This window comes from Podarcis raffonei, chromosome W (assembly GCF_027172205.1).
Source record: "Podarcis raffonei isolate rPodRaf1 chromosome W, rPodRaf1.pri, whole genome shotgun sequence".
In the NCBI taxonomy this organism is placed as follows: Eukaryota; Metazoa; Chordata; class Lepidosauria; order Squamata; family Lacertidae; genus Podarcis; species Podarcis raffonei.
Window position 1 is genome coordinate 31050007 of NC_070620.1, and position 15168 is coordinate 31065174.

The window sequence follows — 15168 nt, forward strand, 5'->3', positions numbered from 1 at the left end:
ACTTATCCTGTTTTCCTAAGGTTATGTTCCATATCTAGGGTGATCGGGAAATTAGCAATTATTTTTCAGACTTTAGTTAAAGGGTTTGTGTATGTATTTTAAAAATCTTTAAAAGTTGTTACACACTGCAAGTGTTTCCCCAGTATAAGGAATTATAAGTAACATAGTTATTTACTTCTTTGTTCCCTTTTCTCCACCCAAGGTTTGCAGTGTAAGTCTCAATTTACTGCTTTGCTGCATTGCTTTTGCAGGGTGGATGGTTGGCTCAGTGCATATTAACCATGCCTGCCTTCCTAACGTAAGAGGAAGGGTGCTGAAAGAAAAACGTAAGGAATCAATAAAAATAGTATAAAAAATAAAACTTTTTATGCCTTTTAAAACAAATGTATTGAGTTGTGAGTGTGCAAACACGCATGGGCTGTGTGGGCTAAACTAAGTCTTTGACTCGGGTGAGAGAAAGCCTGTTTTATTCTGGCAACAGCTCCCAGAAAGGTCAATGTTGCAGAAAAAACTCTTTTTGGGGGGTGTTTAAAAAAAAGCAAGCAGTGGTTCGTAAAAGCCTTTGTCAAATCATAACAGATTGCCCAATTAAGCCCAAATGAGATGAAGGGAAAATGAAAGTCAATGAACATCATCTGTCTTTGGTGCCAAAGAAGAGCCCAGCAGACCAGTGGAGATTAATTTTTAAATGTGGCATTAACACCCAGAAAAAACAGAGGGGGAAATTCTCCCCAGGCCAGATTAAAAGTGAAAGCCATCATGTCAGATGAGGGAAGCTGCCAAATGCTGGCAAAGGGAGCACTGGAGAACAATGCTCTTCATCCTAGGGAAATTTCAGAGAATCATAGAACTGTACAGTTGGAAGGGACGAGAGGGTCTCTTTGACAGGCTCTGCTTATGTTTTGCTTTTGCATTTGTTGATACAGTGGTACCTCGCAAGACGAATGCCTCGCAAGAGAAAAAACTCGCTAGACGAAAGGGTTTTTTGTTTTTTGAGCTGCTTCGCAAGACGATTTTCCCTATGGGCTTGCTTCGCAAGACGGAAACGTCTTGCAAGTTTGTTTCCTTTTTCTTAACACTGTTAATACAGTTGCGACTTGACTTCGAGGAGCAACTCATAGAACGCGGTGTGGTAGCCTTTTTTGAGGTTTTTAAAGACTTTGGTGATTTTTGAAGCTTTTCCGAAACTTTCCCGACACTGTGCTTCGCAAGACGAAAAGAATTGCAAGACGAAAAAACTCGCGGAACGAATTAATTTCGTCTTGCGAGGCACCACTGTATACAGTTCTGCCGTGCAAAATATTTAAGCCAGAGCTGCAGATGATTCAGGAAGGATCCAGTGAATCTTTCAACTTTCAGCTTCATCCGATATCCACAAATAACAGTTGCAATGGACAAGGGGAGAAAACGTTTTCACTCTCTCCTTTCTTTGTAAAGGAGCTGCTCCATTCCCTTGATTAAAGGCTTGTGATGAGAAGACCAATACCTCCAGTCATCTATTATGGGAAACAGAGGCGGAGCTAGCTGCTCTGGCCCCCGGAACGGCGCACATGCTGTTCACCCAGGGGCGGGGCTAGCCACCCACAGGGCAGGGCAAGGCGAGCATCCCAGGGGGTGCCACCTGCGGCGAGCGGCCCAGGGGGGCGGGGGGCAATGTCACCCCCCTCAGAGATGACACCCAGGGTGGCCCGCACCCATCGCACCCCCTTCCTCTGCCAGTGATGGGATACACACTTTTTTAAAAATGTAGAGCTTATTTTGCATGCTGAGTGCAAAGGAGGAAGTCTAGCAACCACAGCTTCAGTATCCAAACGACCAAGACAGAAATGAGGTTAAAATCCATGCTGTAGTCCAATACAGATGCATGTATGAACAGGAGTCAGTATTCTAGTTTTATCAAATAATCACATAAAAATCACATAAAAAAATACATGGATTGAGAAAACTCACCCACAACTGTGAGATTTTGGCAATGCTTGCCACCCTCACAGTATTTTCAGAATGGGGAGAATATATCTCATAGCAGGTCAGGTGTTTTTAGTTCCCACTTTCAAATATATGCCTGCAGCTCAGTTTGGGGAAAGAGTTTTATCAGGAAATGCAGAAGGCAGGGAAACGGCTTAGATTCCCTCCTCCCAACATTTTTCTCCATTGTTAACCATCCCTCCCTAACCCTGCTTTTCTGCAAAGAAGCCAGACACCTGGACTTTCCTGCACATAATGGCATGGCAAGTAGAGACTGGCTGTGAGGACAGCATTTGCTGCAAACACACAGCCAAGGGCATCAGCCCAGAAAAGGTTTGACCATCTATTTCCTCCTGCTGCCTCCTCCCATCAAGCCAGGTAGAAACAGCTGCAGCTCACAGATGCTATTTACCCAGAATTATTATCCTAATTATAGATGTGTGCTAGCTGTAATTGCCTACGTCTCCAGAATGGCCTGTTTTCAATGGAAATAAGCAAAGCAGATTATTGATTTAATGGCTCTGGAAGACTGGTGTCACTAAATTGCCATTACCCTCCATGCAATTCTTCTGTCAGGCCTAGGGATGTGCTTTGCAGGACTGAATCAGAGTAGCTGTGAGCAGTCTCCATCACCCCTTCTCCCCACACACCACCTGCTAATCCCATTCTCACATGCCTCCAATCTGTTGCGCCTGGATTGCTGGCTGAGGAGCCTTCCACGCAAACATTATTGTTTGGGTATTTACAAAGCACAGCACTTATGTTACCTGAATAAAGTCATTGTGCCCTTACCAACACCTGCAGCTAGTCTTGACTTTATCATCACATGCCAAACTTTTCTACAACAACTTGTCAGGTTTTTTTCCATTTAGGGGATGCCATCAACCAGCATGGTTGGGCACCTGCTGGAGGGGGGACCTGCACCCCAGAAAGAAGTCCACTATCTAGTGTTCCCTTGGGTCTGCACCTCCCCTTGTCCATTGCAACATGGCTTGCTTGCTCACCCGCCTCTTGCTCTGATCCAGGCTATGGTGGTGGCAACAAAACTTCTGACTACCAATAGGGTAGGTGAGGCGAATGCCTTGGGCAGCAGGAGCCACAGCATTTTGCAGTTTCCCTTAGGTGCCAAAACATCTTGGGCAGCCCTGAATAACCATTGCTAGAAACTGAAGGAGAGGAGGGGCTCTTGTGCCTGAATCCTGCTTGCGGGTTTCCCAGAGACATCTGCTTTGCCACGGTGAGGAGAGGAGGCTGCACTGGGGGGTAGGGATTGGCCTGACCCATCAGGACCCTCCTTATGTTCTTAACTGGCAGCAAGGGCTGGAGCCTGGATAGAAAACTTCTAGTGTTTGACGCCAGGAGTTCCACAACAGCCAAAGCAAAGGCAGCATATAAATGGAAGAACACATTGTGACTCTTCTCATTTCCCGAAAAGCATTTAGCAACACATGTGGGGCTCTGCATGTTTAAACTGAATGATTTCTACACCCCCACCCCACCCCTTTGACTCTCTCTCCTCCTCCACCCCACCCCGTTCCTAATCTAAGGAGATCCATCTCGGGATTCTCTCCCTGCAGTTTCTGGTCCACAACACCAAGCTCCTCCAGGATCCCTTTCCCCCTCCAACAACAGATGCTGAAAGCACAGCTTGGCCATTGCAAGCAGTAGAAAGGCAGAAGCAAACACACAGAGGAGAGACTAATTAGTGTGGTCCAAGGAATTAAAGACAGAAACAATCTATTTAACTAATTGCCTTAATTAAATTCTAAATGCTTCCTGTGAAAGATGCCTGTCTATACTGAAGGCACTTTAAAAAATAAAGAATGGGTTGGGGATGTAGATTAATTCTTTTACTTCTATTATTGGGTTATTGTTTTTTCTTTTTCTTTTATATATTGTGATCTGTTTTGTGAACCACCCTGAGACCTCTGGGTATAGGGAGGTATTTAAATTCAATAAATAATAAATAATAATAATAATAAATGCAGTCGACCAATTCATCCATCCAGCTTCTCACCTTGCCACGAAGCTTCTCCAGCTCCTCCCTGCCCCCGGACAACCCTGCATCTGCCCCTGAGGTCTCCAGCAGGAGCTGCATGTCAGCCAGCAGAGCATGAGTCCTCTTCAGGTCACGCCGGAGTCGCTTCTCCACATCAAAATCTCGATGGCCAATCTGGAAAGGGGGTGGGAAGAGAAAGCAGGGGCAGGCTTAGGGTGGGCAACTTGCACCAAGCCCCAAATCTCATGCCCTTTCCCCTTTGCACCCATAAGTATAAATTAGCATATGCAAATTTTGTGCAGAGGGGAGCATTGGGCTGTGCCTCAGGCACAGACACGCCCCCCCCCAGCACTTGCCAAGGCCTCTTCCACCACCCCACCCAGCTTTTCTTAAAATGAAGGGTTTCTTTTTTCTTGCTTGGTTGGGGATGGCTTTGTTTTGGGGGCTGTTGCCTGCTTTCATTTTATCTGTCTTCTCTTCTATCTGAGGGGGAAATGTAGGTATTTTCCTAGATTTCTAGATGTGCCCCTCAACCCCAAAAAAGACTGGGGACCCCACAGAATAGCTGGTCCTTCCTTCCTTCAATCAATGTCATTAATTAATTTCCTGCTTCCTCTCACAAGACTTCAAGGCAGCCAGCCACCAATCAAGTACAATTAAAATTCAAAAATAATTTTTAAAAACAGAGGCAGCAGTCTCAGGTGGCAGAGTATGAGGGGGTAGCACCATCATGGGCATCACACCCATCCTCCACTGCTGGCAGAGAAGCTGTGGCAGCAGCTTCTGGTGAGCTCTCATGAGAGCCCCAAGGAATCTTGTGGAATCTTGCAAGATCTTGCAAGAAGCCACGGTCACTTCTCTGGGAAACCCAGTCAGATGGGCGGGTATAAATAATAAATTATTTCTCTTTATCTCTATCGTCACCATCATCTAGAGCCACCATGGGTGCCCCACCTGCTGCCAGAGAAGCAAGGAGAAGTGGCTTCTTGTTTTGCCTCAGGCTGCACAATGGGACGCACGGCCCCTGGACAACACGCAACCAGGTTTAAGCCAAAGAAGAGCCACAATGTCCACACAGCATGAAGGATGCTTTGTCAGGATTTGATTAATGCTTGTAATGTACAAAAAACTATGGAAAAATGGATTCTTATTCTTTGAACAAAATAGAGAAAATAAGATAAGCAGATAAAAAAAAAGATTGATATTGGTAACCATGGAAGGAGGGAGGGAAGTCAAAGGAATCAGGGAATCCTAAATGAGGAGGTGAATGGTGTGTCTGAATTTAAATTTGTTATGTAAAACATATATTTACATCATTTGTTACATAGATACAAAGTTAACAAAAAGAAAATAAATTGATATATTTTGACAATTAATCTTCTTAAAGTACATTTTACTTCCCATCATCTCCATACTTCATTTTATATTTACAGACTTGTTGCATAAACCAATCTGATTATTTTATAATAAAGTATTATTTCTCCTGTGTCCTTATTTCTTACTTAATATAATTACAGAGGTTATTCAAAGGCAGTGACCAATTTCATACTACCACAATTGTTCTTAAGGTATATTTTGAAAACCTCTCATTTTGCAATAAATACTTGCTTTGACTTGTCTTTAATTTTTTCGGTTAATTTGGCTAACTCTGCATATTCAACCAATTTTATTACTTTTACAGTTAGTCACTATTAAAAGTCTCACAGCGACAGTGGCGTATAAAAATATTTCTCTTACATTCTTAGGAATGTCTGGTCCTGTAATTCCGAGTAAAAAGGCTTCTGTTTTTTTTTGTAAATAAAACCCTGAGCATTTTAAAAAGTTTTATGTAAATGTCATCCCAGAAGATCTTAAATTTTTTACATAACCACAACATATGGAACATTGTACCGGTTCCTTCTTTATATCTCCAACAAGTACTAGATACATTTTTATACATTTTTGAAAGCTTCCAAAGAGTCAGGTACCAATGATGTTACATTTTTTGAAAGTTTTCCCTCAGCGTATAACACGCCGTAAATTTCCAATTTACTTTCCATAGATTTTCCCACTCTATCAGATCTATATTGTACCCAAAATCCTGGGCCCATTTAATCATGGCCACTTTCACCTCCTCCTCCTTGACTTCCCAGTCAAGGAGGAGTCGGTATCCTTTAGAAAGAGCTTTTGTTTTGGAATTGACCAAATCTGTTTCCAATCTGATTGCCTCTGTCGCAAGCCCCCTTTTTTATCTGTTTTGAATGTTTCAAATAGTTGAAAGTATTGGAACCAATCTGATATTTTCTCTCTTATCTCTTCAAAGCTTTTCAGCTTTAATTCATTTTTTTCTTCCTTTAATAGTATTTTATATGTTGGCTAATTTCCTCCCGTGTTTTTCCTTTTTACCGCAGATGCCTCAACTGGTGAGATCCACCAAGGTGCCTTTGGCTCTAAGAGATCTTTATATTTCTCCCAGACCATATACAGGGATTTTCTAACAATGTGATTCAAGACGTTCTTGTGAATTTTAACTTTCCCATACCACAGGTATGCATGCCATCCGTACCTGTTTTCATACCCTTCTAAGAGGTTGGGATCTTAAAGCATGCACCATTCCTTTATCCAGGTGAAACAGGCTTCCTCATAATATAATTTTAAATCTGCCAGGGGAAAGCCTCCTCTTTCCTTTGTATCAATTAAAAATTGATGTTTAATTCTATGTCTTTTTCCCTGCCATAAAAATTTGGAAATGTCTTTTTGCCAGATTTTGAGGTAGCCTGTTCCACCCAGTATCGGAATTGTTTGGAATAAAAAAAAAGTAGTTTGGGAACCACGGTCATTTTGATGATGGAAATGTTTCCTAAAAATTAGAGGTTTAGCCTACTTCAGATCTCAAGGTTCCCTTTGATCTCTTTCCAAACTTTCACATAATTATACTGAAACAAGTTGATGTTTCCCCCCCAATAATATTTATTAATTTTCAATAGACATAACAAAACAGAGAATATACAACAACACAACAACGTAACAACAACAACACAATATAGAAGTAAAAAATAAGAAAAAAGAATAACAGACTTAACATACCTAAACAGAAAAAAGAAACTCCATTAATTAAAATCAAATTCCATAAACATTTTAGTTGACTTCCTCTAATCTCCTCCATCTGAATTTCCTCTTAATTTGAATGTAGCAGTTTCCAGTATCATTATTTCATAAAACAATATTACAGTCGTATTCCAATTTCTTTACCTTTCTTATAGTACATTTTCTTATTTATACATTTAGGTCTAATTTTGTCCTAGGCCTGATTGGTTCTTTGAAGTGGTTACATATCTTTAATGTTAAGAGTATTTATTGAAATAGTCTTTAAATTTCTTCCAATCTTCTTGGTAATCCTCTTCTTTCTGGTCGCGGATTCTCCCGGTGAGATCCGCCAGCTCCATAAATTCCATCATCTTCATCTGCCATTCTTCTACCGTTGGTAATTCTTGTGTTTTCCATTTACTGGCTAGTAAAATCCTAGCAGCTGTTGTGGCATACAAAAATACTTTCACGTCTTTTTTGGGCAGTTCAGTACCAACTATCCCAAGGCCTCTGGTTTCTTAATAAATGTATATTTCATCATTTTTTAAAAAATTCATTATAATTTTTTCCCCAGAAGTCCTTTACCTTGGGACAAGTCCACCACATATGATAGAAGGTACCTTCTTTTTCTTTACATTTCCAACATACATTGTCACAATTATGGTACATCTTTGCCAATTTGATGTTTTTTGGAGTGATTCAGATGCCAAGGTATTTTGTTTTATGACAGATCTTGAGGCCAGATGTATTTTCCAATTCTTCCTTTTCCTGTGCTGTTACATTTTTGACCAACAGTTTCATCTTTTGTTGTTGTTTAGTCGTGTCTGACTCTAGAGGGGTTCAATTTAAAGCCTGCTACTTCTCCAAATAAATTTGTTATGTAAAACTTTATATATATATAAATGCATATATATGATGCATAAGGGCACTGCAGACAGAGAAGCTGAGCAGCAGCTGAGATGGTAGCATTCCTCTGAGAGAAAAAGACAAAGATTGTGGTTTCTACCTGGTGCTGAAAACTCAGGAGGCTTGATGCCAGAATGCCAGCATTCCCCAACCTGGAACCCTTCAGATGCTCTGGACTACGACTCCCATCAGCCCCAGTCAGATGAGGTGGAGGCTGATGGGAGTTGCATTCCAAAACATCTGAGGGAATCAGATCGGGAAACTCATTCCTGCCATTTGGGCACCCATGGAAACAGCCTGCAACAGTCCCCTTGCAACAGGACAAATCAGCACTGCCGGTGGCCTTCCCCACTTTTCTGACAATGGGTTCTGGCTGGGGAACGTTTGCGCAAAACATGGCTTCTGCTTTCCCCACTTAGCCCCCTTGGACTCTCTCTTCCTCAGTCACTGTAATGCTCCGCTGGTCTTATCACAGAATGCATCTGACACAATAAATTAATTCCGTGCTCTAAATACAAATATAGTCACTGCTGCTGTTTTCAGACCTCAGTGTTTGCCTCTGCCATCTCCAACCTTGTGTCACGCTAACGAACAAGGGCTTGAGAGAGTGGCTGCAAACGTCACTCTCTTCTGCAGCGTTTCAAGCAATGGCCAAATTGGCAGCTCTTTCCTTCTGCTAGCAGAAACAGCCAATGAATCACAAGTGGTGGAGGTCAGAGGAAGGCAGTGGCACTGGCAGCAGCAGCAATCTCTTGCCTGCCTCCAGCAGCCCTCAGGAGCCATGAGCACAGAGCAGAGGCCACAGAAAGCACTGCAGAACACCCTTGGTGCCCCAGGGAGAGCAGCTGGCACAGGGGCTGCCTTTCTCAGCTTCAATGGGCCAGCAAGTTCAAAGCAAGAACCTGGAAATTAAACTGAGTTACTCCACAAATCTGCAGTTCTGATTTTTGAAAATGTCAGTTTGCTTTTGATATCTATTTCAGTAAGGCACCCTTTAAAAAAACACCAATATCTTGTTATTAAATATAAGCATCTTAAATTTAGTTCCTTCTCCCCCTCCACACACCACAGCCAGACTCAAAGAAGTTAAAACTAACAAATTAGCAAAGGTATAAATTCCACTTCTTGCAAGCAAATTCCAATTCTCCAAAATCCACTTTCATGGGTCGCGTCTTGCCCTTAAGGTGACTTTTAACACATCTTGAATTATGCATTCTGCACACACAGTTATCAGCCATTAACTGTACTGTGCTTGGTATTTGAAGCTGCAACCCAGAATCTGTCCTCACACACAAGACGTTTGAGGCTGCACAGGAAGGAGGCAGAGCCCAGCTACAAGGCCAAGTGAGGCAGGGAGCATTCAGGACAAGGGGTCCTGAAAAGCCAACTAAAAACGTAAGAACATATGAAGACTCCTGCTGGAGGCGTACACTCACAAGTGTACACATCCTTCATATATAATGGCTACTCCTCCTCCCTTCCTGTTTGGTCTATACCTTTTAAACAGGTTATACCCCTCAATTCCTACATTCCAGTCATGGGTCTCATCCGGTTTCAATAATGTCTACCAGAGTCATATTTGCCATCCTGCATTAAAAGCTCCATTCGTCTTGTTTCCCATACTTTGTGCATTTGTGTAGAGATAATGGAAACCATGAGTTGTTCCCTCCAGCTGCTTCTTTCTTGTAGTTTCTTGCCCTTTAGCTGGTTTCGGTTTCAGTTAGGGTTAGGGTTAGGGCTAGTTTCCTGTGCATCAAAGAAACTATTATCCCTAGCACTGTGAGTTCTTCTGTCATCTGTAATGTTGTCTCCCTCGCCCTGAAGTTCTAGTTTAAAGCTCTCCTGATCAGATTCGCAAGACTCCTAGCAAACACATTTGTGCCAACTGCTGTGAGGTGCAGCCCATCTCTTGCCAGAAGTCCTTCCTCAAGACCATGATCCAAGAAGCCAAACCCTTCCTCATTACACCACCTGCGCAGCCAGTGGTTTATCTCCAGTGTTTTCCTCTGTCTTCTTGGGCCACCACCGCTCCTCCACCTGCAGCTGCTGGGTGACCTTGGGCTAGTCACACTTCTCTGAAGTCTCTCAGCCTCACTCACCTCACAGAGTGTTTGTTGTGGGGGAGGAAGGGAAAGGAGATTGTTAGCTGCTTTGAGAGTCCTTAGGGTAGTGATAAAGCAGGATATCAAATCCAAACTCCTCCTCCTCCTCCTTCTTTTTCTTCTTCTTCTTCTTCTTCTTCAACAGGAAGGAGTGATGAAAATATCACCTGTGCCCCAAGTCTCTTCATGATGGCCTGGGAATCGGATTCAGATGCTGAACCGGAGGAATCCCAGCCTGCACAGGAGTCGCCACCTCCAGGGCCGGCTGAGCCGGGGCAGGGGCTTGAACCTGAAGGGCCCTCACCTGTGCCGGATCCTCAGGAGCAGACAACAGCTGAATCTGCTCTGGCTCCGGAGGTGATCGAGGACCCATTGCCTGCAGGCGCTCCTCTCTCAGCCCTGTCAGGGGAAGGTGAGGTTGCCTCTGGGTCCAGTAACCCTCCAGCCTCTCCTGAGCTGCAGAGGCTCAGGGCAAAGAGGTGGAGGGAACTAAGTTCTTGCAGGAGGAGTGCTCGCCTCCAGGCCAGGAAAGGCGAGTCACCTGTGGACCGGGGCCGCCCTATGCCTCAGAGGAGTTAAAGGCCAGCCCGTCCAGTCCCAGGTTGCAGGAGCAACATCGTTGGTTACCTGTTCCTGCCGGCACCCTGTCCTGCTTTCTGCCAGAGTTCCTGACCACGCCCGTCTCCCTGCCTTGGACCCCGCTTCAGCCTCGGACCGGACATGGACCATGCCGCACAGTAACCCCCCCGGGACCAGCACACTTCAGTCCCTGCCCAGAGTCTCATGTTCCCTTGCTATATGTTGAAGGCTGTGTGTGTCAGTATTATTTTACCCACATGAATCAGAAGGAAGGGTTAGTGGTCAGTGGGCTTTATAAGATTTGGCGACTTCTCTGTCACATTGTGAATCTTTGCAGCTGGAAGACAGCCCAAATCCTGGGACTTTATTTTCTCTGTCCTGACTCTTCCAGCATTCAGCTTCAGTGGATGTCAAGTTCATCAAGAGATGCTGTATCTGAAAGGAGCCAGAGTCAACTGTAGGCTGATCAGGCATGTGGTAGCCTCTGCTTCCCTGGAAGAGCTGGTTGGGTGCTTAATGGGCACTCATTATTTTCAAGACTTTGGCTTCTGGAAGGATGGGAATAGACAGAGGGAACTCATCCTCTAAGTGAGAGGATGGTGGCAGGACTGTGTCCTCCCTCTGAAGGGGATCCAAATGAAATACTGATGGTTCTCCTCCCGAGGAGTAGCCTGAACCTTGCCCTCAACTGAGTCATTCACTGCATGCTGCAAGAATCCCCAGTCATGGTTCCCATCCAGGGCTGGATTTAGGTTTGATGAGGCCCTCAGCTCCTGAAGGTAATGGGGCCCTTTCTATGTCCAGCTGTCCTTTGTCAACAACAAATTGTTACTGTTTTTTGTGTTGAATATGGTAATTCATAGGAGCCTACACAGCACAAAACACAGTTGCTGTATGTAGGTTTTATTTTATTTGTTTTTTATCTTATATTTTGGAAATGTACATCCAGGTTTTTTTCCTTTAGTTTTTTTTTGGGGGGGGGCCAAGAGAGTGGGGCACTAAGCTACAGCTTGTTTAGCTTATACGTAAATCTGGCACTGCTCCCATCCCAGGAAGCAGAAAGGAAGTGTTCAGGAAGTTCCTGGAGGGGGGGGGGAGTTGTGTGCCATCCTGTCCTATTGTGAAACAGACATGCAGCTCCTCTTCCAAATAAACCCCAAACAGATGTGGTCCAAGAAATCTTAGAGTAGGCTTGTTAGAGGTTTCAAGCTTAGAAAGGTTTTTATTTTTTTTTAAGTTGGAGAAGAACAATGAGAGAAATTGGGTTCAGATGGTGAGGCTTAGACCAACGGATGATAACCTCATCAGCACATATGTCAGAAGGTGAGGATATTTGGAGTATTTTATGAGGGCCTGGCTCAACATAATAATAATAATAATAATAATAATAATAATAATAATAATAATAATAATAATAATAATAATAATAATTTTATTATTTGTACCCCGCCCATCTGACTGAATTGCCCCAGCCACTCTGGGTGGCTTGCCATGATAAGGGTATGTAACATAGAGTTAGGATATCCTCTTATATGCTTACCTGGAAGTAAGCCTCAATGAACTCACTAGGATTTACTTCTGAGCAGGACAGTCATAGCATTGCACTGCCCAAAACACAAATCCTTGCACAGAGAAAGCTAACGTCTTAGGGGCAAAGTGACCAGGTCCACATTTGCCCTGACATGCTCTTTCCCTTGGGCAGAAGATATAGAAGTATGCTTAGTCACACCAACAGGGTAAAGAACAGCTTCTATCCGTGGGCTGTTAGGCTACTGAATGAAAATATAACAACAGGGCAACTGACTTTCGGGTTTGGTGGATGTGCGTCAGTAAACGAGGGGAATTAAGACTCAGAGAGCTGAGGGGGGCCACTAGGGGGGCGCATCGGAAGATGGCTGACAATAACATCTCTCCGACCCACATGAGGTAATTTGGAGGCTATGATGGGAGTAATTAGCCTCCCTACTCCCCCCCCCAGGATGGTGGGGGGGACTGCCCCTGCCTGCTGTGCCCTATACTACCCCCGAATTTGTGGGGATGGGGGCACTAGGCACAAAGCCCTCCTGTGGGATTCCGGCGCTCCTGGACACCATCCCTTATCCGCGCCACTAGCTGCAAGAACTTCAAAAGAAACAATTTGGATGAAGGAATGCACATATTTCAAGGAAGGAGGGGGAGTAAAGACTGCTAACAGAAGAGATCTCTGATAAAACAAGAAAAGAATAAAACATGAGAAGATACGCCAAGATACGGTATGGCAAATGACTGATGGGGGAGGGGGAAAACTTTCCTTTCTTTCCTTATGTGATTAAACAAGAATCCCCTCCCCTCACGAGTCAGAATTGTCGTTTTAAGGACTTAAGCTGTGGATTTAAGGTTGTGTGGAGATAAACTTTCGAACCAAAGCATGTTTTAAGAAGAGCGTGGAATGTATAAGAGCTTTGGAATGACGCAGTTAAAAATGCCGTTGCCATATTGGGAAGTTCTGTCGGAGGTCTTGAGTCTGGGAGGAGAAAGAGAGAAATAGAGCTGTTTATATATGGTGGGTGAAACTCCTCAGAGGGACTTAAGAGCGACAGTTTGGCGAGATAAATGATGGAAAGAGCGATGTTATCTATGAAGGTGATGATATATGGAAACTGTAATGGTTATAGGGGTTGCTCGTGCGTAAGTTGCCGCCACTCCTGGCTAGGTTGCCTGGTTAAACCTTTTCTGTCTGGACAGCCCTTCACTTCGTGGCTGTTTCAGTCGCTAGCAGAATCCGTCAGTGGGCGTTTCTTGAACCTCTTCCAGCAAAGAAGTTCTTTGACGCCAACTCTCCGCCTACTCTCCCTGCGCGGAAGTCTTCTGCGCAGGGTGGGTGTGGGCAGCGGAGGACCCGTGCTCTCCCTGCTGGTCTCCGGCGAGGAGTCCTGGAGCCCTCTCGCCGATTCCCCCATCTGCCCCCCTTTATCCCTGGTGTTACCCTGATTTCCTTCACCAGCCGATAAGCTGCCTCTCTCCCTGCTGGGCCCTTCTCCAGCATCGCTTTGGAGCCTTGCCTCTGCCTCTAGCTCCGATGGCAGTTCCCTGACATCCACATCCCCCCCAGGACCCCCTCCACCCCCGGCCCGACCTTTTGATCCAACTTCGTCCCTTTCCTCGGCCGACAATGCGGGGAATCCCCGGAAGGAGCTGTCGCCATCCTCTGAGGATTCAAAACCCGCTTCCCACCCGCTCCGATCTCTTCCCGCGGGGTGGACCTCCCAGTCTGATTCTTCTCCCTCTGACGCTTATAATAATAATAATAATAATAATTTATTATTTATACCCCGCCCATCTGGCTGGGCCTCCCCAGCCACTCTGGGCGGCTTCCATAAAAACAAAAAATACAATAAAATATCACACGTTAAAAAACTTCCCTGAACAGGGCTGCCTTAAGATGTCTTCTGAATGTCATGTAGTTGTTTATCTCTTTGACATCTGCTGGAAGGGCGTTCCACAGGGCGGGCGCCACTACCGAGAAGGCCCTCTGCCTGGTTCCCTGTAGCTTTGCTTCTCGCATTGAGGGAACCGCCAGAAGGCCCTCGGCGCTGGACCTCAGCGTCCGGGCAGAATGATGGGGGTGGAGACGCTCCTTCAGGTATACTGGACCGAGGCCGTTTAGGGCTTTAAAGGTCAGCACCAACACTTTGAATTGTGCTCGGAAACGTACTGGGAGCCAATGTAGGTCTTTCAAGACCGGTGTTACGTGGTCTCGGCGGCCGCCCCCAGTCACCAGTCTAGCTGCTGCATTCTGGATTAGTTGTAGTTTCCGAGTCACCTTCAAAGGTAGCCCCACGTAGAGCGCATTGCAGTAGTCCAAGCGGGAGATAACCAGAGCATGCACCACTCTGGCGAGACAGTCCGCAGGCAGATAGGGTCTCAGCCTACGTACCAGATGGAGCTGGTAAACAGCTGCCCTGGACACAGATTTGACCTGTGCCTCCATGGACAGCTGTGAGTCCAAAATGACTCCCAGGCTGCGCACCTGGTCCTTCAGGGGCACAGTTACCCCATTCAGGACCAGTGAATCCTCCACACCTGCCCGCCTCCTGTCCCCCAAAAACAGTACTTCTGTCTTGTCAGGATTCAACCTCAATCTGTTAGCCGCCATCCATCCTCCAACCGCCTCCAGACACTCACACAGGACCTTCACCGCCCTCACTGGTTCTGATTTAAAAGAGAGGTAGAGCTGGGTATCATCTGCATACTGATGAACACCCAGCCCAAACCTCCTGATGATCTCTCCCAGCGGCTGCATGTAAATGTTGAAAAGCATGGGGGAGAGGACAGAACCCTGAGGCACCCCACAAGTGAGAGCCCAGGGGTCTGAACACTCATCCCCCACCACCACTTTCTGAACACGGCCCAGGAGGAAGGAGCGGAACCACTGTATGACAGTGCCCCCAGCTCCCAGCCCCTCAAGACGGTCCAGAAGGATGTTATGGTCGATGGTATCAAACGCCGCTGAAAGATCCAGCAGAACTAGGAAACAGCTCTCACCTTTGTCCCTAGCCCGCCGGAGATCAT

General features: G+C 45.3%; 1 protein-coding gene across 1 annotated transcript in view; it reads right to left on the bottom strand.

Annotated features, from left to right (window-relative positions):
* Window positions 1-3678: 3678 nt before the first annotated feature.
* Window positions 3679-15168, bottom strand: part of LOC128406013 (unconventional myosin-XVIIIb-like) — a 176338-nt gene continuing 164848 nt past the window's right edge. Inside the window, exon 26 of the mRNA XM_053373062.1 lies at window positions 3679-4138. Coding sequence (XP_053229037.1) covers window positions 3854-4138 — 285 coding nt within the window. The 3' untranslated portion in view covers window positions 3679-3853. The remainder of the gene's footprint in view (window positions 4139-15168) is intronic.